At 46.1% G+C, this 24,776-nt stretch overlaps 2 protein-coding genes, 1 long non-coding RNA gene and 1 pseudogene across 3 annotated transcripts in view; 2 read left to right on the forward strand and 2 right to left on the reverse strand.

Annotated features, from left to right (window-relative positions):
• The window catches only part of LOC136391566 (uncharacterized), a 43,379-nt gene extending 32,379 nt beyond the window's left edge, over nt 1-11,000 (reverse strand). Inside the window, exon 1 of the long non-coding RNA XR_010748871.1 lies at nt 10,951-11,000. This is a non-coding gene — a long non-coding RNA (uncharacterized lncRNA). The remainder of the gene's footprint in view (nt 1-10,950) is intronic.
• Nucleotides 8,082-8,758, forward strand: LOC136394175 (rho-related GTP-binding protein RhoG-like; annotated as a pseudogene).
• Nucleotides 11,001-11,075: 75 nt separating the features above from the next.
• Nucleotides 11,076-19,834, forward strand: TM4SF5 (transmembrane 4 L six family member 5). Its single transcript, XM_066363301.1, has 5 exons — nt 11,076-11,336; nt 18,647-18,727; nt 19,123-19,259; nt 19,487-19,667; nt 19,744-19,834. Exons 1-5 carry the CDS (start codon nt 11,160-11,162, stop codon nt 19,756-19,758), a joined length of 591 nt encoding a protein of 196 aa, XP_066219398.1. The 5' UTR covers nt 11,076-11,159; the 3' UTR covers nt 19,759-19,834.
• A 2,165-nt stretch (nt 19,835-21,999) lies between these two features.
• Nucleotides 22,000-23,629, reverse strand: VMO1 (vitelline membrane outer layer 1 homolog). The gene is made up of 3 exons (XM_066363300.1): nt 23,424-23,629; nt 22,654-22,769; nt 22,000-22,372 (listed from the first exon to the last, which is right to left on the reverse strand). The coding sequence occupies exons 1-3, from the start codon at nt 23,604-23,606 to the stop codon at nt 22,075-22,077; spliced, it is 597 nt and encodes a 198-aa protein (XP_066219397.1). The 5' UTR covers nt 23,607-23,629; the 3' UTR covers nt 22,000-22,074.
• Between the last annotated feature and the right edge of the window lie 1,147 nt (nt 23,630-24,776).

Below are 24,776 nucleotides of genomic sequence, written 5' to 3' on the forward strand. Positions count from 1 at the left end.
TGGGTCCAAACATGGAGTTGCTGCTGACTAGTTTGCACTCTGCACAGTAGCTCTTGACATGCTTTCTTCCTGCTCTCCCCCACTGGATTTTTCGATGCAAATGTATCAATAGTATGGCGTGTGTTGAAGTGGCGCTTTATATTTGACCATTTCATCAATGCAATTTTATCATTGCATATTAGACACACTGCAGAACCTCTCTCTCCACAAAGGCGAATTCCTCTGCCCATTCCTGCTGAAAAGTACAATACTCCTCATCTTTTTTCTTTTAGCCATCTTCTTCGTCAAAAGGGTTTCTGCAATTAGCTAGTTGACTACTTGATTAAAAGGGGGGAAGTTTACTTCCTGACCTCACAATGACCCATGTACGTTATGCATTATCCAATAAAAATTTGGTGTTGTCCCGGAGGACAGCTGTGATTGGCTCCAGTCACCCGCAACCATGAACATGAGTGGTAAGAAATGAATGGATTGTAATACATGAGAATGTTTTATATCTTTAACATTATTATTTCTTTTATTAAGGATTTGTCTGCAAGCCAGATGCAGCCATCAAAAGAGCCACATCTGGCTCGCAAGCCATAGGTTCCCTACCCCTGACCTAAAGCAAGGCCATGGAGCCATCCTTAGCACCGGGAGCAAAATTGCTCCAGCCATTCAAGCCGTGGCTTCAGGAGGGGAGGAGAGAGAGAAAGAAAGGGGATGGGGGATGGAGAAGCAGATGGTCACTTCTCCTGTGTGCTCTGACCAAGAATCAAACCTGAGACTTCCACACGCTGGGCCGACACTGTACCACTGTGCCAACCATTCAGGGCCTAGGATGTTCTTATTGATCAAAGAATTATATAAGACTGTTTTGGAGTTTTGAAGAGGTTGGATTTTGTTGCTTAACCCTTTGAGTAGTACAAACATTCATGTACACCCTCATGCCTCCTGACCATCCAGATAACAAAATATTTTATTTTAAAAATGTGTAAGACAACACCTGACCAGGTGGTGGCATAGTGGATAGAGCATCAAACTGGGATGTGAAGGACCCATGTTCGAGCGCGGGCTCATCTGGTTTGATCAAAGCTCACTAGCTTGGACCCAAGGTCACTGGCTCCAGCAAAGGGTTACTCGGTCTGCTGAAGGCCCACGGTCAAGGCACATATGAGAAAGCAATCAATGAACAACTAAGGTATCACAACAAAAAACTGATGATTTGTGTTTCTCATCTCTCTCCATTCCTGTCTGTCTGTCCCTATCTATCCCTCTCTCTGACTCTCTCTCTCTTTCTCTGTAAAAAAAAAAAAAAAGTGTAAGACAACATTAAAAAAAGGCAAATGTATGTTCTTCTTGTTTCCATAAATTGGTTATCAAACAAACATAATTTTAAGTTAATAAAACTGTAACTGGAAATAATTTCATTTTTTTTTTAAAAATTCACTCACAGGGGTCAGTGAGCATGAAAAAAACCTCACTTGTCAAAGGGCTAAACATTTGTAAATTTCTGGTTTATTGATTATGGTCAGAGAATGTGGCCAGTACAGTTTCAGGTTTGGGGAGTTTGGTAGTTCTTTCAGAGCCTAATATTGAATCAATATTTGTAAGTGTTTTGGCATTGAAAAAAAGATGTGTTCTTGCCTGACTGGTGGTGGTGCATTGGACAGACATCAACCTGGGAAACTAAGGTACCAGGTTCAAAAGCCCAAGGTTGCCAGTTTGAGCACGGGGTTGCAAGGTTGAGCATGGATCATCGACATGATCCCATGGTTGCTGGCTTGAACCCCAAGTTTGTTAGCTTGAAGCTAAAGGTTGCTGGCTTGAGCAAGGGGTCACTGGTTTGACTTGAGCCTGCTGATCAAGGCACATATGAGAAGCAATCAATGAACAAGTACAGTGCCACAACTACAATTTGATGCTTCTCATCTCTTTCCCTTCCTGTATCTCTCTCTCACAAAAAAAAAAAAAAGAAAAGAAAATGATCTCTTTATGAGATACAAAGTTCAATACAAAGTTCAATAAATATCATTTGAATGCAAGCTGTATAATGGAGATTATGTTCACTGTTCTATTCCTAGTATCTGGCAAGGGGCCTGACATTCAATAAATATTTGTTGAATGAGTAGCTAATTAATAAATCAACTTTCTTATTCTTAAGATTCTTTTTTTTTTTTTTTCTTCACAGAGACAGAGAGAGTCAGAGAGAGGGATAGATAGGGACAGACAAACAGGAATGGAGAAAGATGAGAAGCATCAATCATCAGTTTTTCGTTGCGACACCTTAGTTGTTCATTGATTGCTTTCTCATATGTGCCTTGACCGCGGGCCTTCAGCAGATTGAGTAACTCCTTGCTTGAGCCAGTGACCTTGGGTCCAAGCTGGTGAGATTTTTTATTGCTCAAACCAGATGAGCCCACACTCAAGCTGACGACCTTGGGGTCTCGAACCTGGGTCTTCCACATCCCAGTCCAACGCTCTATCCACTGAGCCACTGCCTGGTCAGGCTTATTCTTAAGATTCTTAATACCTTTGTATATTTTTTCTTACTTAATCTGCCAAAGACTGGTGAGTTATGTCATAGTTTCCTACTACTACAGTATTATATTACTGAAAGTTTCCCAGTGTATTTCTAACTATTTTGGCTTCATATATTTGAATACAATATGATTTAGTGCCTGAAGGTTTTATGGCTGTTATATAGCCATTGTAAATATACACTATATCAATACCAAAGGACTATTGAACAAAACACTATCTATATAATATGGTTTAATTTTATTATGCATGTATATATTTTTGAATAAGCAAAACATGATAGTAAAATTCAAAAAGTATAATGATACCTTTTCACAAAAGTGAAAGGTAATTTTACCTTTACTCTTGTCTCCCATCACCACATTCCCCACCTCTGAGGCAACCACAGTTAATAGAATGTTGCTGATTAGCTCAATTTGAAAATATTATTATTATTATTATTATTTTGTATTTTTCTGAAGCTGGAAACGGGGAGGCAGTCAGACTCCCGCATGCACCCGACCGGGATACACCCGGCATGCCCACCAGGGGGCGATGCTCTGCCCATCCGGGGCGTCACTCTGTTGCAACCAGAGCCACTCTAGCGCCTGGGGCAGAGGCCAAGGAGCCATCCCCAGTGCCCGGACCATCTTTTGCTCCAATGGAGCCTCGGCTGCAGGAGGGGAAGAGAGAGACAGAGAGGAAGGAGGGGGGGAGGGGTGGAGAAGCAGATGGGCGCCTCTCCTGTGTGCCCTGGCCGGGAATCGAACCCGGGACTCCTGCATGCCAGGCCGACGCTCTACCACTCAGCCAGCCGGCCAAGGCAAATTATTATTATTTTAATTAAGTGAGAGAGGCAGGAAGGCAGGAGACAGACTCCCACATGTACCCCAACCAGAATTCACCCAGCAAGCCCATTTGGGGTTCATGCTCTGCCCATCCTGGGCCGCTGCTCCAGTGCTCAGCAACAGAGCTATTTCAGTGCCTGAGGCAAGGCCATGGAGCCATCCTCAGCGCCCAGGGCCAAATTGCTCAAACCATTCGAGTTATGGCTATGGAAGGGGAAAAAAGAGAGAGAGAGAGAGAGAGATGGGTGAGGGGTGGAGAAGCAGATGATAGCTTCTCCTGTGTGCCCTGACCGGGAATCTGACCCAAGACTTCCACACACCGGACCAACACTCTACCACTGAGCCAATGGCCAGGGCCTGAAAACATTAATTTTTTTCATAGAAGAGTTTATAATATTTGCATGAATGTTTTGACCCATATACTTAGTATAGTCATTTTATTGTATTCTTTCTGTTTTTATGCTTCCCTAATGCTTTATATTTTGCTATGTAAATTAAGGTTTTTTGCATTTTATCTTTTCTGGTGCTTTGGAAGGTGTATCATCCCCAGTTTTTTATTTCTTTAATGGTTTCTTTTAATGTTTTCAAAAGTATCCTTAACTTATATTTCTTGACTGAGGGGTCAAGAGTAAAATAACATGCTATGACTTTCCCCAATTAAATCAGGAAGTTAAGCATATCCTTTTCCTCCTCTCCTCAGTTAATGTTGATTAAATCAAGGCTTATAGGTATAGTTTATATATAGTTTATCCTAGTTCTAATCTGGCCTTCTGGTTGTAAGGAAGATCTGCTCACCTGTTATGGGTTCATGCGGCTCCTGAAAATTAATATTTTGAAGTCCTAACCCCTAATGTGACTATTTAGAGAATAGGTTCTTTAAATAAGTTAAAGTGAGGTCATTTTAGTGGGCCCTCATCCAAAATGACTGATATCCTTATAAAAATAGGAAATTTGGACACAGGCATGTACACTGGAAAGATCCCATGAAGATACAGGAAGAAGAATGCTATCTACAAACCAAGGAAACCAACTCTGCTGACTTTGTGGCTGATCTTGGCCTTCCGGCTTCCAGAACTTTGAGAATAAATGTCTGTTGTTTACGCCACCCAGTCTGTGATACTGTTACAGCAGCCCTGCCAAACTAAGACATTACCCAAAATAACTCAAGGAAAAGGGGACCGTGTGGCAAACCCCATGTCCTCTTCCCACAGGGTGTCTCTAATGACCCCCTAGAAAGGAATAAAAAGGGAAGACGAAGCATCATGTGTTCCCTGCTGGGCTACCACTTGCTGGCAGCTAGCTCTTCCTTGCCACTCAGTGGTCCCTAATGAGGATATGGTGACTGACACTGCTTAGATGACATTTAGCAGGAGAGAGTGCGCTTCCTTACTCAGAATTTCTCCCTGCTAGCATCCCCTGAAATGAATATACACTGCATTAATAGGTCTTGACTGCAATGTTTAGCTACCTTCTCCTGGGGGTTATAAGGAGAGGGACACTCGGTGTGGAGCTCCTGCTCTAGCAACTTTGTTCCTTGCCCCATACTCATGGTGGCTCCTCATTCCTAATGCTCCACCTCTCTCTGCAGTTCTTGCCAAATCCCTCCCTGCTGAGTCGGTATCCTTTTCTCAGGAACCACAACACCTTCCTGCCTATGAAAAGAATCTATCCAGCACCTTCTTGGGTTTTTCAAATATTACAATCAAATACATTTCTCTCTCTGGTAGCTCAGTGTCCACTCACCACACTCATATAGTGGAGGGTGAGAGGAGACAGAGAGCTCTGGTCCTGTGGTCGCTAGGTATCTCAGCAGTGTGAGGGAAGAAGAAAGAAATGCTGAGGGGCTATATTCATAAGCTTTCTATCAAAAAATCTGAATTCAAACCCTCTTCACCATCTGGGAGTTATTCCTCTTCTAAAGACTCCATCTGGTTTTCATTTCAACCTTACTTCTCAGGAGCTGATAACTCTGGTCTTACCATGCTAAAAGAGTACTCCACCCCCACACCCACCCCAGATTACATAAAACAACCTCAGTGGGGTCCTCTGGAAAGCATCACTCTTATTCCTTCATCCCTTTCACTTCCAAGCTTTTGAAGTCCCCACTTCAGGAGATAAAACTACTACCCATTCGTTTGCCCAAGCCTGAAATTTAGAAACCATCTTTGGTTTCCTCCTTTCTTTCCATTACCTCCACATTCAATCCATCAGGAACCCAGTGCCCTCTATACGCATCTCCCTGCGCTACACCTACATCATTTCTCACCTGTACCACTGTGATAGCCCTCAACACCTGGTCTCCCTGCTGCCACCCTTCCCCTCTACAATCCATTCCCTGGACACTACCAAACCAGTCTTTTAAAAAATAAATAAAATTTAAAAAAAAATAAGTAAAATTATGTCACTCCCTTACTTAAAACCCCCCAGAGGCTTCTAAATGCCTCACAAGGCCCTACATGATCAAACACTCGCCTACCCCTCTGCCCTCATCCTGGATCCCTCTCCCCCATCCTAATCCTACTGGCCTTCTTTTGGTCCTTTAATGCAGATCTTCTCTCCTAGAGCCTTTGCCTCTTCCCTCAACCCACAACATGCTCTGCCTCCAGCCCATACATGGCTGTCTCCTCCTGTCCTTCAGGCCTCTTCCAAGAGGCTCCCCTCTCTGAGTGAAGACAACAGAGCGTTACAGTCCATAGCACAGACCCTGGAACCAAACTGGCACTTCCAAGTTTCCTCACCTGCAAGTCAAGAATGGTAATAATTGTTCTAATTCCTTGTAGGTTTGTTATGAGATTTACAGGAGTTATTATATGCTAAATATAAAGGTCTACCAGAAAGTTCTGTCCGTTTTTGGAATAAAACAAAATACAAATTTTTCTTACCGTCAATAAACTTTATTAAATAATATATTTCCACACCAATCCTATCTTCCAAATATGGTCCGAAATGGTTTGCTGAGCTGAATTAAGCCTTTCTGCAATCTCCGATGTTGTCAGAAAAGGATCTTGCTCCAACATGGTCTTAACAACATCCTCATCGATCAAAGACGGTCGCCCAGAACGTGGCTTATCAGAAAGGTCGAAATCACCTGTTTTGAATTTTTCCAACCATCTTCTGCATGTCCTATCAGAAACTGTACCTTCACCAAACACTTTCAATAAATTTCTACATGCTTCTGTAGCAATTTTTCCTTGTTGAAATTCGTATACAATACAGTGGCGTAAATGAACTTTATCAGTAGCCATGGATACACTATCGCTTCACACATAAGACTAACGTGAATCAACTTTATTTTAGTTAATCTGCTACATCAGTATATATATATTAAGTGATAAAAATAGAGAGGCACACATGCGCCAAATAAACATGTGCTTATGTGTCGAAACTTGTTGTGATAGAAACGGACAGAACTTTCCGGTAGACCTTTTATACTTAGAACAGAGCCTGCCATACAGGTTAACTATTATTATCGTGTTAGTAATTATTCTATCCACCAGGCCCACTGTTAAAATTTGTAAGGCCTAGGACAATAGTACAAATGAAGGCCTGAATATCTTTTCTTTTTCCTTTTTTTATAAAAAAATTTAGTTATTTTTTGCCTGTCCTGTGGTGATGTAGTGAATAGAGCATATAACTGGAATGCTTTGGGCACCTGTTCAAAACCCTGGGTTTGCCTGGTCAAGGCACATACGACAAGCAATGAACAACTAAAGCGAAACAGCTTGATTTGTGGTGGGGCAGTGGATAAAGCCTCGACCGGGAACGCTGAGATCAATGGTTTGAAACCCCAGGCTTGCCTAGTCAAGGCACATATGGGAGTTGATGCTTCCTGCTTCTGACTCCCTCTGTCTGTCTGTCTGTCTGTCTCTCTCTCTCTCTCCCTCTAAAAATGAATAAAAATTTAAAAATCTTTAAAAATAAAGAAGAGGTTGCAGGGATGACGACAGTCTGATGTCTCTCAGACAGAGGCAGAGTAAAAGTTGAAGGATGCTTTTGCAACATTTACAAATAACCACTACTAGGGTTTAAAATACACCTTCTAAGACACAAGAGAATGTAAAAACAGCTCATGATAAGAGACAGAAAACTTAATGAAAAGAGACATCGAAAACAACATGGAAAAAAAATTTTTTTAAAGCATTAACTAATACAAGAGAAGCAAAACCAAACACCAGTTATTACAATAACTGTCTCTGAATCAGAAGCAGACAGTTGGGGGAGGTTCAAAGTATTTCCTTTTTTCAGGTAGCCTCTGTTCCATAAATAGAAACTCCTCTGTCTCATAAACAATAAAAATTTCTCTAAGATTCTGGCACTCGGTCTAAGGGGTAAGTTCTCCCCAATTTCCATGTAGTGGTTTAGTGGGCTGCTGGGAGATGCTACAGCAGAGGCCGCTGGCTGGGTGCCACTTTCTCTGTGACCTTCTCATTGCGTGCCTCTGCCGTCCTGCAGCACTTCCTGCCGCCCTCGCCTCTCCCATGACACTACCACATCCTACTTCGGCCTTCAGTTTCCTTTTTGCTCCCAAGTCCCATACCTGGGTCTCATGCATACTTACAACTTTGAACCCCTGCAGTCTCCAGAGCAAGGCCCTGTCCACAGCAAGGGCTTAATGAATTAATCCATGTGTCAAAAAAGACTCTACGTTGTAACTGAGAAAAACACAACTCAAACTGGTTCACATAGTCAAAACTTTTCAAGGGATGATCGGGCTTCAGGCGTAGCTGAATCTGCATGTTCAAATTATATCATCAAGACTTCGTGTTTTGGTCGCCCCCAGCTCCCCCACAGCAGGGAGGGCACCAGGTCAGTGCATCCAGAGGGGCCCAGAAGGGGAAGGAGGCAGTGTCTCCACTGCAGCAGCCATATCCACAATGCAGAGCAGCAAGTATTTTGTGGTGGGTGGTGGGCAATGGGGCTGTGGGCAAGACATGCCTGCTCATCTGCTGCACAACTAATGCCTTCCCCAAGGAATACATCCCCACAGTGTTCAACAATTACAGCACCCAGAGTGCAGTTGATGGGCTCACAATGAACCTCAACCTGTGGAACACAGCAGGCCACCTCTGCACACTCTCCTACCCTCAGACCAACATCTTTGTCATCTGTTTCTCCATTGCCAGTCCACCCTCCTGTGAGACTGTGCAGCACACATAGCATCCAGGTGTGTGCCAGCAGTGCCCCTATGTGTCCATCACCCTGGTGGACACCAAGGACCTGAGAGCCAGCCTGACAACCTGTGGTGCCTCAAGGAACAGGGCCCAGCACGGGCCAAGCAGATGTATGCTGTGCACTACCTCGAATGCTCAGCCCAGCAGCTGGACAGTGTCAAGGAAGTGCTTGCTGAGGCTGTCCAAGCTGTGCTCAACCTTGCACCGATCAAGCATGGTCGATCCTGCGTCCTCTTGTGACCCTGGTACTCAGCTTGAAGGCTGCCCCTGCTCCCCGACCAGTTGTGCCTTGGTGCTTTAACTGTCCCCAGCTGTACCTTAAGGACTAATTCTGGCACCCCTTGCCAGGGGTTCCCTGAATGCCAGTTTCTCCTTAAGGAGGCCCACAAGGAAAGGGGTTTGGTCCTACCCCAATCTGCTTTGGAATACCAGGTGTTCTTGAGAGCTCTTCCAGACCAAGGTCAGACCCTTCCCCAAGAAACTAAAACAGTGCACCTCCTCATTTTCCCCTACTGACCAGTTGTTCCAGCTTTCCACACAGATGTTGCTATCTATTGTGGTGTCTTCTCTCAGGTTAGGAGCTCTCAGCCATCCCTAACCTCTCCTTTGCTGCTCTTCAAATTTCTCCCCCTTCAAGATGCTCTCCCTTCCCCAAAGAAGTAGCCACAAAATCCCGAGAAGATGAATGTGCCCTGACCTGCCTCCATGTGCCTAGGCCTTATGCATTGCTAACTGACTTATGCACCTCCAACCCCTCCCCAGATTTCTACCCCCCATCAGCATCAATAAAACCTCCTGTCTCCAGTAGGAGAATAAAAGACTTAGTGTCTTTCCATCCTTTGACTGTTCTTTCCTTTGTAGTGACTTCACTTTGCAACAGGCCCTATGCCACCAACAACTTCAGCATCCCAACAAAAACAGAACTTCTTTGACCTCAGATTGCCAACAACAAAAACCAGAGAGCGATCCTCAAGGGACTGGCTTGGATCATGTGGCCATGGCTGAGTCAAACACTGAGGCCAGGGAATGGACTGCTGTCATCAATCAGGCTTTAATCCAGAGCCCACCCTGGGAGACAGGTGGTGGCTTCAACAGGACCTGGGTTTAACAAACAAATATAGAGAAGAAGAAATGAAAGAACAACAAATGTCCAGTACCATCTTACTAGTTTCTTTTCTGAAGGAAACCTCCCTGCAGGACTAAGAGGAATGATGAGGCCACCATACATCTGCTTAATACATCCTAGTTCACAAAGTACCGTATTTACCCATGTATAAGACGCACCTTAATTTGGGGCCCGAAATTTGAAAAAAAATTTATTACATAGTTATTGAACTCAAATTTTATTCATCATAAAACTCATACAGGCCTGACCTGTGTTGGTGCAGTGGATAAAGCGTCGACCTGGAAATGCTGAGGTCACCGGTTCGAAACCCTGGGCTTGCCTGGTCAAGGCACATATGGGAGTTGATGCTTCCAGCTCCTCCCCCCTGTCTCTCTCTCTCCTCTCTGTCTCTCTCTGTCTCTTTCTCTCTCCTCTATAAAATGAATAAATAAAAAAAAAAGGAAAAATAAAATAAAATAAAAACTCATACAGCCTGACCAGGTGGTGGCGCAGTGGATAGAGCATCGGACTGGGATGGGGAAGGACCCAGGTTTGAGACCCCGAGGTCGCCAGCTTGAGTGCGGGCTTATCTGGCTTGAGCAAAGAGCTCACCAGCTTAGACCCAAGGTCGCTGGCTTCAGCAGGGGGTTACTCCGTCTGCTGAAGGCCCGCGGTCAAGGCACATGTGAGAAAGCAATCAATGAACAACTAAGAAGTCGCAATGTGCAACGAGAAACTGATGATCGATGCTTCTCATCTCTCTCCTTTCCTGTCTGTCTGTCCCTGTCTATCTCTGCCTCTGTAAAAAAAATAAAATTAAATTAAAAAATAAATAAAATAAAATAAAATAAATAAAACTCATACAATTCCTCATCACTTTCAAAACTCCCATCCATTAGCTTGTCCTCATCTGTGTCTGATGACGTATCGCTGTCTTCAACAATGAGCGCAAAAACACGCACAAAAAAAGCAGGAAATGCAAGTAAAAAAATCTACAGCCACTGTATAAGACGCACCCAGTTATTAGACCCCAACTTTTTTGGAAAATGGTGCGTCTTATACATGGGGAAATATGGTACTTCTCACATTGTCTCATGGAATCCTCACAACCAGCCCACGAGCCCAGTACCCCACTATACCCTTGGTACAGATGAAGCAACTGAGACTTAGAGAAATTAAGGGGCTTGACTAAGTCACAGAGCAGGTAAGCAGCCAACAGAGGGGCTGAGGAGAGATGTGTTTAGAAAAAAGAGGAAGAACACACTGACCCCAGACAACTTCCTCTGTGTCAAGCTCCCCTCCTTCCCCGCCACATCCTCCCCTTTACCTCAGGGACAGCAGCCCCTCCACCTCCAACTCCTCTTTGCCTGTGTCTCCTGCTTCTCTCTCTTATCATTGATCCTACCTGTCAGGTTTCTGCCACACCTCTTCCTCGACCTTTGTTCCTTGCTGCAGGCTTGTTTTCCTCTCCCCTGGCCTTGGGGTTCACTTTCAGGCTCACTTTCATTCACTGCCTGTCCTTCCCAACCACTCACCATGTGCACAGGAAAGTGTGCCCGCCTTGTGGGGCTCCTCCTCATCCCCCTCTCCCTGGTCTGCATCGTGGCCAACGCCCTCCTGCTGGTGCCCAATGGAAAGACCACTTGGACCGACAAGGACCACCTCAGCAAGCAAGTCTTTTTCATGGCTGGCTTCATCGGCGGGGGCCTGATGGTGAGAAGGCTAGAGAGGGATGGATACCACTCTCTACAGGCCAGGGGGCTGGGTACCACTCTAGGGGATTCAGAACAGGAGGGAGAGGGAGAGAAGAAAAAGGAATGCTGCCTGGGAAGGGATGGCAGAGGGGTGGTGGAGACCTGGAGCCGCCTGGATCTGCTCCCAGACACTGAGCACTGTGTAGAGGTTGTAGAGAAGCCCCAGGGTCCCAAGCTAGATGTCTGAGGGGAACAAAAAGGAAGGGAGTCTCACTGCTCTAAGCAGCTTGGCTTCTGGGAAGAGAATCCATCATAGCTGCTCCTCCCCATCCCCACTGCTGAACAGATGCTGGGAACACCTCACTACAAGGGTTGAGGCAAAAAGAACAGGTGGTTGTGTGGGAGCTTATCAAGGCAAGATAATAATGGGCATGGGGTGGGGTGCTTTGAAAATGTCTGGAGCCAGGGAGCAGTGTCACTGATTAGTCATTCTATATACTTCTCAGCATGGTGTCACTCTCTCCAGCCTCCCTGTCTCTTCACTCTGAGCCCACATTTTTGGATTCCCTCTCTGTGCTCAGAGCTAAGGATAAACTAAAACCTAGGTCAGCATGGTGGAGAAGGTGCCCCCATGTCTTCCTGGAGACTAGAAACATCAGGAAAAGTAAGACCCTGGGAGACACAGATTTCCTGGACTTCTTAACTCCTATCCTCCAAGTCCCTCCCTATTAGAGAAACTTTTGGAAGGCCAAGCTAGTTTTACTTCTTCATGTGATGAGGACAAAAGATCTACCCAGCTTGGTTCCACACTTCTCAGAGTTTTCCTCTTCATCTCTTTCGTAGGTCCCGCCTAGCCAACAATCTCATCTTGCCCTGTGCGGTCTTTCCTCCTACTCCCCCTCCCACATGGATTCATGGCTGTTGGACTCTACTCCATCCCTCTGATCTCAACTATCCCTGAGATATCACACTCCTCTTAGGCCTACACACTCACCCAGTGTCACATCATGTCCTTCTTCAGCCTAAACTACCCCCACCTTTCCAAAATCTAACCAGCCTGCTTCAGGGGAGATCCCTAAGGATGCCTTGTCAACATGCTCATTCCCAGGTTCTAAGCCATTCTTGAGAGGCTTTTTCAAATCTATTCACATTTTCTGTGTTATGCCACGGGGACACAGGCAAAGTCCCTGCTCTCCCTGAAGCTGCTATTCCCACTGGGGAGACACAGTATCAAAGAAGCAAGAATGTAAGCCTCATTACATTAAGTAGATTACATTACCCTGGCTATTGTGTGCCAGGTGCCTCGACCAGTGCCTTGCACTTAAGAGGCACTCAGAGTAAATAAATGAGCAAGATTATTTCAGATAAGAGTTGATATCATCAAGAAAACAAAGCAGGGTGCTGTCATAGAAAGCTTGTAGGACAAGGTTGGAGGCCACTTCTTATAAGTGTTTTCAAGGAAGGCCTTAATCAGGTGATGTCTGAACTGAGACCCCCACCCCCCAAAAAAGAATCAGCATTGCAGACAGGGTGACTAACCAATACAAAGCCTAAGGCAGGAACAGGCCTGCATAGCTGAGTATCGGATAGGTGGCCAGTGCAGCTTAGGTTTAACAAGATGAGATCTTGGGTAGGCAGAGGCCAGAACACATACACTCTTGAAAGATACAGAAAAATCTGAATTTTATTTAAGTACAACAGAAAACCATTGAAGGACTTGTTACTTTTTTAAAAACTTTTTAAATTTGCTTTTGAACTTTTCTTTAAATCCTACAGACAAATGCCCAGATCCTTAGTATACAGGTTGGTGAATTTTTACAAAATAAGTACTCCCACATACACAGCACTTAGATCAAGATAAAGGTCATTACCAGAGTCTCAGATATGCCTCCTACCAGGTATACCTACCACTGACAAGTGTCCCAACTATCCTGACTTCTACCCTATGGATTAATTTTGCCTGTTTGGCCTTTATACAAATGGAACCATACAGTATGGACATTTTTGTGCCTGGCTTCTTGAGCTCAACATTATGTTTATGAGATTCATTTATATTATTACATGTAGTTGTAGTTTGTTACTTCTTATGCATTCCATTGTGTGACTATACCACAATTTATCTAAACTTGCTACTGTTTATGGATATTTGGATAGTTCCTAACTTGGGTTTATTTCAAATAATGCTTTCATAAACAATCCTGTAAATGTCTTTAGGTGAATAAATGGTGAATAAATGTTTTCATTTCTGTTGAATGTATATCTAGGAGTGTATAAATATTCTTTAAATTTTTTTAAACTTATATTTATTGAATTTTTTTAAAAAGAGAGAAGGGGAGAGAGAGAGAGAAACATCAATTTGTTGTTCCATTTATCTATGTATTCATTGGTTGATTCTTTTATGTGCCCTGACCAGAGATTAAACCTGCAACCTTGGTCTATCAGAACTGAGCTACTCAGCCAGAGCAAAACTTGTGGTTCTTTTTTTTTTTTTTTTTTTTTTGCATTTTTCTGAAGCTGGAAACAGGGAGAGACAGTCAGACAGACTCCCGCATGCGCCCGACCGAGATCCACCCGGCACGCCCACCAGGGGCGACGCTCTGCCCACCAGGGGGCGATGCTCTGCCCCTCCGGGGCGTCGCTCTGCCGCGACCAGAGCCACTCTAGCGCCTGGGGCAGAGGCCAAGGAGCCATCCCCAGCGCCTGGGCCATCTTTGCTCCAATGGAGCCTTGGCTGCGGGAGGGGAAGAGAGAGACAGAGAGGAAGGAGAGGGGGAGGGGTGGAGAAGCAAATGGGCGCTTCTCCTATGTGCCCTGGCCGGGAATCGAACCCGGGTCCTCCGCACGCTAGGCCGACGCCCTACCGCTGAGCCAACCGGCCAGGGCAAAACTTGTGGTTCTTAAGGTACAAATATTCAGTGCTACTAGATATTACCAAAGAGTTTTCTGAAGCTCTTATACCAAATCCATTTCCATTAGCAAAGTACGAGAATTCTAATTGTTCAATACCCTATCGAATTTAAGAAGATACCTCCGGCAGCTATGTGGAGAATGGATAGTAGGGGGTCAATAGTGGATGCAGATAGACTAGATAGAGGTCACTGCAGTTGTCCAAGGAAGATGATAGTGGTTTGAACTAGGCCAGTGGCCAGGGAGATGGAGAAAAGTAAGCAGATTTAAGCTATAAACTCAGTGTTTACTCCTGCTTTTACAATTACCCATTTCTTTTCATTAAGATGAGTAGATAGAGAGTAAGACAGAGAAACTCAGATAAAAGAAAGAAACAGAGTTTTAGCTGGGTAGCTCAGTTGGTTGGAGTGTGTCCCAAAATGCCAAGGTATGCCAAGGTTGCAAGTTCAATCCCTGGTCAAGGTATAAGAATCAATTAATGAATGCATAAGTAAGAGGAACAATATATCAAAATTGTTCTCTCCCCTGCCTTCCTCTCTCTAAAAAAAATCAATAAAATTTTAAAAAATAGAAACACTTTGAAAAAGTAAAAATCTCAAATAGGTAGGTAATTCAAAATGAGTAAATCCAAAAGGCAATTCTAGGTGTCTTTGGATCCAGGAGCTTCCCAATAAGTGATTTACCCAGAGAAACTAGGCCAGAGGATCAGAACTGGCCCTAGACCTGTCATGAAACATGGAAGAGGGGAGAGTGTCTGGTGAAAAGTCCATTCATGGCCCTGGCCGGTTGGCTCAGTGGTAGAGCGTCGGCCTGGCGTGCAGGAGTCCTGGGTTCGATTCCCAGCCAGGGCACACAGGAGAAGCGCCCATCTGCTTCTCCACCCCTCCCTCTCTCCTTCTTCTCTGTCTCTCTCTTCCCCTCCCACAGCCAAGGCTCTATTGGAGCAAAGTTGGCCCGGGCGCTGAGGATGGCTCTATGGCCTCTGCCTCAGGCGCTAGAATGGCTCTGGTTGCAACAGAGCAATGCCCCAGATGGGCAGAGCATCGCCCCCTGGTGGGCATGTCGGGTGGATCCCAGTCAGGCGCATGCGGGAGTCTGTCTGACTGCCTCCCCGTTCCAACTTCAGAAAAATACAAAAAAAAAAAAAAGTCCATTCACCTCTGCAGGTGTTTCTGTGATGTTGCTATGGGTGATACAACAGAACTAAAACTTTCAACCCCTTCCCTGGAAAAGAAAAAATGCTGCTTTGTGTGGTGTGAGCAGACAAGGTACACAGAGAGGCAAAGATCAAGACAGCTGTGAAATTCCAGAGATGGGAGGTAGGCAAAGAACCTGGCATGGTGCAATAAACAGCTGGAGCCAAAGTGAGGAGCCTCAAATGTCTTGCCAGAGTTGAGGTATTTTTTTATTTATTTTTTTTTATTAACTCATTTTTAGAGAAAGAGTAGAGAGAAAGAGAGAGAGAGAGAAGAAGGGGAGCAGCAGGAAGCATCAACTCCCATATGTGCCTTGACCAGGCAAGCCCAGGGTTTCAAACCAGCAACTTCAGCATTTCAGGTTGATGCTTTATTCACTGCGCCACCACAGGTCAGGCCAGAGTTGAGTTTTGATGGGCTACTCCTTTAGGAGGCTCTAAAGCAGGGGTAGTCAACCTTTTTATACCTACCGCCCACTTTTGTATCTCTGTTAATAGTAAAATTTTCTAACCGCCCACCGGTTCCACAGTAATGGTGATTTATAAAGTAGGGAAGTAACTTTACTTTATAAAATTTATAAAGCAGAGTTACAGAAAGTTAAAGCATATAATAATAATTACTTACCAAGTACTTTATGTCGGATTTTTGCTAAGTTTGGCAGAATAAATCTTTATAAAACAACTTAACTATAGTTAAATCTATCTTTTTATTTATACTTTAGTTGCTCCACTACCACCCACCATGAAAGCTGGAACGCCCACTAGTGGGCGGTAGGAACCAGGTTGACTACTACTGCTAAAGGATGTGAGCATACAAAAGACTAGTTGAAAGTTAAGTTTAATCTGGCTGTTGGCAAGTAGGATGGAGTGTGGTGGTGTCCTGGTGCAAGAGATACAGGAATCTATATGGTAGGGAGACTGAAAACATCATCCTCATGGGAGGTGATTAGGGATTGACTGTGGAAGAAAAAGAGAGAACTGACATATTCAAGAGCCACTGAAGGAAAAGTCGAGAGGGCCTGAGCTATGGCTGTGTGTCAAGAATTCAAGTTTTCCAGCTTGGGTGACCTGGAGGATATCCCCACTGATGTATACAAGAAAGTCAAAGGGAGGATGAATCTGGGTAATAAACTGCGAGGTCAGTATGAGGCTGACTGAATCTGAGCTCAAACCAAGACATTCAAGTGAACATTTCCTTCAAGGTAGTTAGATCCAGGCCCTGGCCGGTTGGCTCAGCGGTAGAGCTTCGGCCTGGCATGCAGGATACCCGGGTTCGATTCCCGGCCAGGGCACACAGGAGAAGTGCCCATCAGCTTCTCCACCCCTCCCCCTCTCCTTCCTCTCTGTCTCTCTCTTCCCCTCCCGCAGCCAAGGCTCCATTGGAGCAAAGATGGCCCAGGCGCTGGGGATGGCTCTATGGCCTCTGCCTCAGGGGCTAGAATGGCTCTGGATGCGACAGAGTGATGCCCCAGAGGGGCAGAACATCGCCCCCTGGTGGGCATGCCGGGTGGATCCCAGTCAGGCGCATGCAGGAGTCTGACTGCCTCCCCGTTTCCAGCTTCGGAAAAATAAATAAATAAATAAATAAATAAATAAATAAATAAATAAATAAATAAATAAAAAAAAGATAGTTAGATCCAAACCAGAAGGCATGATTGTTGGGCAGATAAAATGTATTATGCTCACTTTGTTAAATATGATGCTGCCCATGAGGAGGCCGTTGCCCAGGTGATATTAATGTGTGTTGGGGGTGGGCTAAAGGCAGGCAGAATCCTTGTAGCCTGGGGCTTGGTTTTGAGATTAAGCCTTTCCCACCCTTTTTGATGTAGGGTGGTACAATCCAATCATGCCTCAGAGAAGTGACTTTGTATTAGAGACTTCCCTATTTTGTATATTGGATTGAAGGTTTTGAATCTACACTATAAAATGGGGGCAGAATGAGAGCTTGTGCTCTTGGTTCCTGGGATGATTAGCATGAGAGAGCAGAGGGAGCAGAGCAGAGAGCAGAAAGAGGCCATGTGGCCAGGAGAAGCAGCCAAGATGGCGGAGTGCTGAGTGAGATGCCGGTTTGTGTAGTGTTTGTATCTGGGATAAGAAAGGACATGGGGAACTGAGGAGAATAAGGCTGGTGAGCTAGAAACCTTTGGTTCTAGGAAACTCGGATAAGTCAGTAGCTTTGTGAGCACTGAATGTGACTGGGTTTTGGAGCCCAGTGTGTATTTTTACTTGCCCGCCGGGTGCAAGCTAGAATTAAAGACTATGGCCCATCAGTTTTTGGCTCCGTTGTTTCTTTACCGACTGTCCGAATCCAATGCGAACCTGCATGAGCCAGGCGGCTGCTGCGATGGTAGCCCTGGCCGCTGGCTTTACAATGATGTAGGAGGTGATTATTGGCAGAGAGAAATGCTGATGCCCCGGAAGGGATGGGCTCTGCAAGGAAGGCAACAGGGAGAAAGAAAGACAAAGAGAACTAGAGCTGTATCTTGGGGATTCTTACACTTCCCTCAGCGCCTCCACTAACATTCTCCACCATGATCCCAGACACTCCAACACCACTATTATTTCATGCTGCTGAGAGGATTTATAGTTATTGAGCATTTACTGTGAACTAGGCCTTTTTTAAAATTTTTATTTTATTTTATTTTATTTTTTGAGGACATTTTCTGGCCCCAGCAGGGTAGCTCAATTGGTTAGAGCAGCCGTCTTCAAACTTTTTTTTTCTCATGGCAAATATAAACTAATTAATAAGAAAAAGGGGGCACCGACCTCTTCTCCCTCAGTAACTACTTTATTTGTGCCATGCGATTAAAATGATTGTATTTAGTCAGGGACACTGACCTCTTCTCCCTTGGTTATTAATTTATGTGTGCCATAAGGGAAAAAACAGTTGAAAATCACTAGGTCAGAGTGTCATCTGGGTACGCCAAGGTTGTGGGTTCAATCCACAGTCAGGGCACAAACAAATCTCAACCAGTGAATGCATGAGTGGAACAACAAACTCGATGTTTCTCTCTCACGTCAATCAATCAATCAATCAAAATTTTTTAAATTTATGATAAATTAATATAGAGCCTGAAAGTGCTCCTGCAGAAGTACAGATAAGGTCTTCATACAGTCCAAAGGGCTGAGGACACCACAGGCAGGCTCCAGGAGGAGATAAGCACTGATTTAAGCAAGATTTTGAGGATCTGAAGGGACTCACTGTGACGCTGACTCTTGTTCTATAGATACTGTGTCCGGGAATTGCAGCTGTTCGGGCAGGGGGCAAGGGCTGTTGCGGTGCAGGCTGCTGTGGAAATCGCTGCAGGGTAAGATCCAAATTAAGACAGGATTTAGGCTCGGTCTTTAAATATGTCTATGAAGAGCCCATCTAAAGCCAAGGTCCTTTCTTCCTAGCTACACTAGCTCTACAAGAGTCCCAGGATCCACCTCCCCCCTCCCTACCTCCACACCCCCCACAACCGCCCTGCCAATCTTAGGCCTCAATGGGCCTGATCAGAGAGGACTACAACCCCCATAAACCTCCACCACCTCTGGCTCCTAGAGTTAGCCTAGCAGCATGTTTGAAGCGAAATGTATTTTAATGTGACTCGAGAAGAGCATAGTAGTGTGGGGGAGGGGGAGAAGCTAGGCGTGGCCTGCTCACCAGTGGGAAAGGTGCTGGGTGCTGCCCTACTCACCTGGCCTTTCACTCCGCGTCCAGATGCTGCGTTCGATCTTCTGCTCGGCGTTTGGGGTGCTCGGTGCCATCTACTGTCTCGCAGTATCGGGCTCCGGGCTCCGAATTGGACCCAAATGCTTAGTGGACCGCACGTGGCTCTACCCTTTCGAAGAAACCTCGTAAGGCTTAGCCTGTTTTCGCGCCCCCACCCCCCGCCCCCATTCTGTGCCTCTCCCCACGTGGAGCTGGAAACCTGGGCAGGATTCGCCTTGGAGGGAGCTTCCTCCACGTAGGCCAAATAAACCCTTTGCAAATCGCCCCCTGGAGCATGCTCGGGTGGGATGGGGAACCGGGAGGGGGCTCTCGGCAGTGACCATCTTTCTCACCTGTCTTTCGGGGTCCACAGAGGCTCTTACTTACTCAACCGTACCCAATGGAGTCTGTGCGAGGAGCCTCCTAATGTGGTCTACTGGAATGTGACACTCTTCTCGCTGCTGGTGGCTGCCTCGTGCCTGGAGCTCCTGCTGTGCGGGGTGCAGATGGTGAACGCGATTCTTGGTGTCTTCTGCGGCGATTGCAGGAAGGAGGTGAGACGGCGGGCGGAGGAGCTTTAAAGGGAAACTACTCGCTCCTGGGCTGAGTTCTCACTTTCTCTTTCCCCAGAGTGCCCCTCACTGAGGCTCCACTGGCTGACCTCCTTGCTGCTGGACAACCACCTTTCCCGCCCCCGTCCTGGAATAAACGTTATGAGCTCTCTTGGCGCGTCTCAGATTGTGCTCTATGCGAGGAGCGTCCAAAGGTCTCCAAATACGCTGGAGCTTGGGTCGCTTATTTTCCTGCAAATGGTTATTGAGCTATTAGTGCGCGCTGGAATTATAGTAGTTAACAAGATAGGCAAGTTCTGTACTTTCAAATAATTTAACATTCCGTGGTAGAGGATGGACAACTTTTTTTTTTTTTTTTTTTTTTGTATTTCTCTGAAGCCGGAAACGGGGAGAGACAGTCAGACAGACTCCTGCATGCGCCCGACCGGGATCCACCCAGCACGCCCACCAGGGGGCGACGCTCTGCCCACCAGGGGGCGATGCTCTGTCCCTCTGGGGCGTCGCTTCTGTTGCGACCAGAGCCACTCTAACGCCTGGGGCAGAGGCCAAGGAGCCATCACCAGCACCCGGGCCATCTTTGCTCCAATGGAGCCTTGGCTGCGGGAGGGGAAGAGAGAGACAGAGAGGAAGGAGAGGGGGAGGGGTGGAGAAGCAGATGGGCGCTTCTCCTGTGTGCCCTGGCCGGGAATCAAACCCAGGGACCCCTGCACGCCAGGCCGATGCTCCACCACTGAGCCAACCGGCCAGGGCCGAGGATGGACAACTTTTTAAGTGTTTTTTTTTTAATTGATTTTAGCGAGAGAAGAAGGGAGAGATAGGAGCATCAATATGTTCCTTTATGTGCCCTGACCGGGATAGCACCGCGCAACCTTTGCTCTTCCGGAGGATGCTCTAATCAACTGAGTTATTCTGCCAGGGCAAAGATGGACAGACGCAAAAGATCAACTGGTGATAAGCACTTATAAAAACACGTCGATAATGGGATAGATATTGGCTGATGAAAGGTCTTTTTTTTTTTTTTTTTTGTATTTTTCTGAAGTTGGAAACGGGGAGGCAAGTCAGACAGACTCCTGCATGCGCCCGACCGGGATCCACCCGGCATGCCCACCAGGGGGCGATGCTCTGCCCATCCGGGGCATTGCTCTGTTACAACCGGAGCCATTCTAGCGCCTGAGGCAGAGGCCATGGAGCCATCCTCAGCGCCTAATGAGTGCACACCTTAGTGAAACAACTAGTCAGTGCTTCTCCCCCCACCCTTCGTCTCTCTCAAATCAATGGAAAAAAATAAAATTAAAAAATATTGGCCCTGGCCAGTTGGTTCACTGATAGAGCGTCAGCCTGATGATGTGTGGATGTCTGGGGTTTGATTCTCTGTCAGGGCACACAGGAGACCTGCTCATCTGCTTTTCCACCCCTCCCCCTCTCAATTCTCTCTCTCTCTCTCTCTCTCTCCCCCCCTTCTCTCCCCTCCTGAAGCCATGGATCAATTAGAGTGAGTTGGCGCTGAGGATGGCTCCATGGCTTCTGTCTCCAGCGCTAAAAAATGGCTCTGGTTGCAACGGAGCAAAGGCCCCAGATGGGCAGAGCATCGCCTCTTAGTGGGCTTGCCAGGTGGATCCCTTTCAGGGCACATGCAGGAATTTGTCTCTGCCTCCCCTCCTTTCACTACATAAAAATAAAAATAATAATAAGTTGGGCCCTGGCAAGATAGCTCGTTTGGCTGGAGAATCTTCCTGAAACTCAGAGGTTGCTAGTTGGATCCCTGATCAGAGCACATACAGGAAGAGATCCATGTTCCTGTCTCTGTCTCTATCTCTCTCCCTTCCTCTCTCTAAAATCAATACAATAAACATTAAAAAAAGAAAAATTAAAAAATGAGAGTCCTAGAAAGGGAAATCAGTATATAGAAAAGCCATTGTTTGAGTTTGTTGAGTTTGTAGTGTGTGGGCGGCAACTATGGGAAAGACACATTAACCAATTAAGCTCCAGAAAATGAAGCCTGAAGAGGTTGTAAAATGTCACTCCTAATTTGATAGAAATGTCTTAATCTGAGGTTACTGGTGGTTCGGAAAAGAAACAAACTGGGCTTTTAACGGGGATGAAGTGTTTGCAGATGCCCTCAGAATGCCAGGGTCTTCATTAACTTGTATGCAAAGTTGTATTTAAGTGCGTCTTTCTGGACTATGGGCCCCTGACTTTCAGTAGCCTGCCGTAGACGCCTGACACCAAACCTGAATTTCAGCCTGGTCCGATGCTAGGTTAGGAGGAAGACAAGGAGGCGCAGTTTCCTGCCCCTTAAATAAGTGAAACCAAAGCCAAGACAGAGAAGCTTTAATAGCAGGAGGTGGGACAAGCCAGGGGTGGGTCCAGGGAGAGGGCGTCCAAGGTGTCAACTGAGGCAGCAGAAAAAACGCACGTCATTAACCGCGGTGTCATCGCGGAGGCCTCTAGGACGCTCGATCTTGATTTGCAAGCCACACAAGCCTTTAGGGCATGGCTCGCTCCAGTTTCCAAAGTCCCCCCAGGTCTGGCCAGGCCCCTCCAGCTCCGTGCCATCGGAGCAGCGGAAGCGTACGTTGTTTGCAGCGGTGTTGTCCCCAGGGGTCATTGGTGGCTCCACGCGAAGCGAGAAAGCCACGAGGAAACTGCCATCGGGACACCACAGTGGCTCACTCCACACGCCCCACCTGCAAGGGGAGGGGACACTCACTGACTCTGCAGGAGCCCCCTTCCAACCTCCAGTTCGCCCCAGTCCTTGGGACCTCCCAGCTAGGCGCTACACGACTCCGGTGGGTTGGGTCTAATCACCTGACATTCACCGAGGTGCGGAGGGGAGGTTTACCACCTACTCCGCAGGTCTAACGTGCCCCACAGCTCTGGAGGAACCCCTCAGCTGAGAGGGGGTGTTTGTAACAGGAGATAAGGGGCATACCCCCGCCCGAGGGGATCACTGTCCCTTGTCCCCCACCTTCCAGACTGGGACTCCACTACGTGAGTGTTGAGCTCTGCATTCCCACCGGCGCAGTGCAGCCGGATCCCGTTCAGTGCGGTGTCGTCTCCCTGAATGCCTTGAGGGGGCTCCACCTGGGCGGCAAGATGAGGGGTAAAGACTAGTCAAAACACTACTTTCTATTCTCTATTTTATTTTCTTTTATTTATTCATTTTAGAGAGTAGAGAAAGAGAGGGAGGGGAAAGCAGAAAGCATCAGCTCCCATATGTGCCTTGATCAGGCAAACCCAAGGTTTAGAACCCGCCACCTCAACGTTCCAGGTCGACGCTTTATCCACTGCGCCACCACATGTCAGGCTCTATTTAATTTTTTATAAATAAATGTTGAATTCAATCTTTTTCATTTTTATTACTGGAACTAGTTGGTGTTTTAAAAATAATTTGGGAGGTTAAAGCCTCTAGTATGTGGAACTGTATGCCTTTAGTGGATACATTTAAAATATTTTTAAAAATTTGCCTAACCTGTGGTGGCACAGTGGATAAAGCATTGACCTGGAATGCTGAGGTTTCTGGTTCAAAACCCTGGGCTTACCAGGCCAAGGCACGTATGGGAGTTAATACTTCCTGCTCCTCCCTCCTTCTATCTCTCTCTATCTCCTCTCTAAAAAGAATAAAGTCTTAAAATAGTTTTAAAATTACTTTAAGAATAATAAAAAGTAGACTACCATTCTCTTTTCTGGGGTCTCGCGCAACTCTGCCCCTGTTGAGACTTAGGTCTGAGCCCTCACCTTGATGGAGAACCCGCTGCTGAAGAATCCGTCAGGACACATCTCGGGCCAGGCCCAGTCTCCCCATGGACCCCCGTTGGTCACCTCGATGACTTTAGTATAGCCGCTCGAACCACCTACTCTACCATGTCCACAGCATATCGCCCACAGCAGCAGCAGCTTGGCTCCCACGGTCTGCTTCATCCTGCAGCCTCTATGAGTCCTGGCCCCTTAAACAGGTTTATACCACCTCTGCCCCTGCGAGGGCTCCGATTGCGGAAGGGCTACCTGGATTAAGTGACACAAAAAACTAATCCGCTCCTGGAACCCTGCAGACCCAATGTTCTGCTCAGGGAGACATAGGCTCCCAGAACCAGAGGAGGAACATCAGGAGATGGCAAGCTGAAATAATCACCACCTACTGAGCGTTTACCAAAGGCCACGAATTGTGGCCAGTGTTTAGCAAACGTTCTATTTAATTCTCACAATTTCAGGAGGTGGAATTACCCTTCCTATTGTGCAGATTAGAGAGTTGGGGTTTAGCAATGGCAAGCAACTCGCCTACGGTCACAACATGCTGGGAAACATTCCAACACTGGGAAATGGGGACCCCAAGGCTAGGGATGGAAGTGAAGGCTCCGAAATCCCATTGGACAGGATTGGTCAGGAGTGAACTCAAGGACTTCCAAGATGTGCAAGAGCATCAGAGTGAGAGGTAGGGCAAGAACCCATGATCTGTGGGAGGTAGGAAGGGTCTTCCCAGAGATTGGGGTCTTTAATCCTTAAGAATCTGGAATACTCTTCTTCACCCTCAGAAGAAAATATACAAAGAGACAGGAATAATTCTAAGAAATTTATGGACAGGGAACTAAGAAGAGGAAATGTTGTTTCTTTGACTGCATCCTCTATCCTTTCCCTGAATGTTTCCCCCCCATAGCCACTAGGTGGACTCATTTGCAAAAACCAAACCAAACAAAAAATTGGCTCCAATTTGCCATGGGAAGCACCATCCCTAATTTGCTTGTCTCTCAAACACATTCCTTTGTTTACTCAGCATATATATATATATATTAACAATAATGTGCTTTGGCCTAGGCAGTATTCTAAGTGCAACCAAAATAGAACTGCAGCCAAGAAAAACAAGGCCCCTTTATCAGAGCTGACATTACAGTGGGATAAACAAATTATAAATAAATTCTTCAATGGATCTTGAGCTCTATGAAGGTACTTTTTTAGGTTGGTTTGATAAATAATTCAGAAACCAATCTGGAGTTTTAAAAAAATTAATTATGTAAAATTCAGATTCCTAAGCCCTGGCTGGCTAGTTTAGCTGGTTAGAACATTGTCCCAAAAGTCCTAGGCTGCAAGTTTGGT

Source organism: Saccopteryx leptura, chromosome 2, assembly GCF_036850995.1.
Source record: "Saccopteryx leptura isolate mSacLep1 chromosome 2, mSacLep1_pri_phased_curated, whole genome shotgun sequence".
Classification (NCBI taxonomy): Eukaryota; Metazoa; Chordata; class Mammalia; order Chiroptera; family Emballonuridae; genus Saccopteryx; species Saccopteryx leptura.

Excerpts from the sequence above, each read along its gene's own strand:
- TM4SF5 (XM_066363301.1), top strand. The coding sequence starts at position 11,160 with ATGTGCACAGGAAAGTGTGCCCGCCTTGTGGGGCTCCTCCTCATCCCC. Across the intron at positions 11,337-18,646 it reads TCATCGGCGGGGGCCTGATG|ATACTGTGTCCGGGAATTGC; the intron begins GTGAGAAGGCTA and ends CTTGTTCTATAG. Across the intron at positions 19,260-19,486 it reads TACCCTTTCGAAGAAACCTC|AGGCTCTTACTTACTCAACC; the intron begins GTAAGGCTTAGC and ends CGGGGTCCACAG.
- VMO1 (XM_066363300.1), bottom strand. The coding sequence starts at position 23,606 with ATGAAGCAGACCGTGGGAGCCAAGCTGCTGCTGCTGTGGGCGATATGC. Across the intron at positions 22,770-23,423 it reads GCAGCGGGTTCTCCATCAAG|GTGGAGCCCCCTCAAGGCAT; the intron begins GTGAGGGCTCAG and ends CTTGCCGCCCAG. Across the intron at positions 22,373-22,653 it reads GTGGAGTCCCAGTCTGGAAG|GTGGGGCGTGTGGAGTGAGC; the intron begins GTGGGGGACAAG and ends CTCCCCTTGCAG.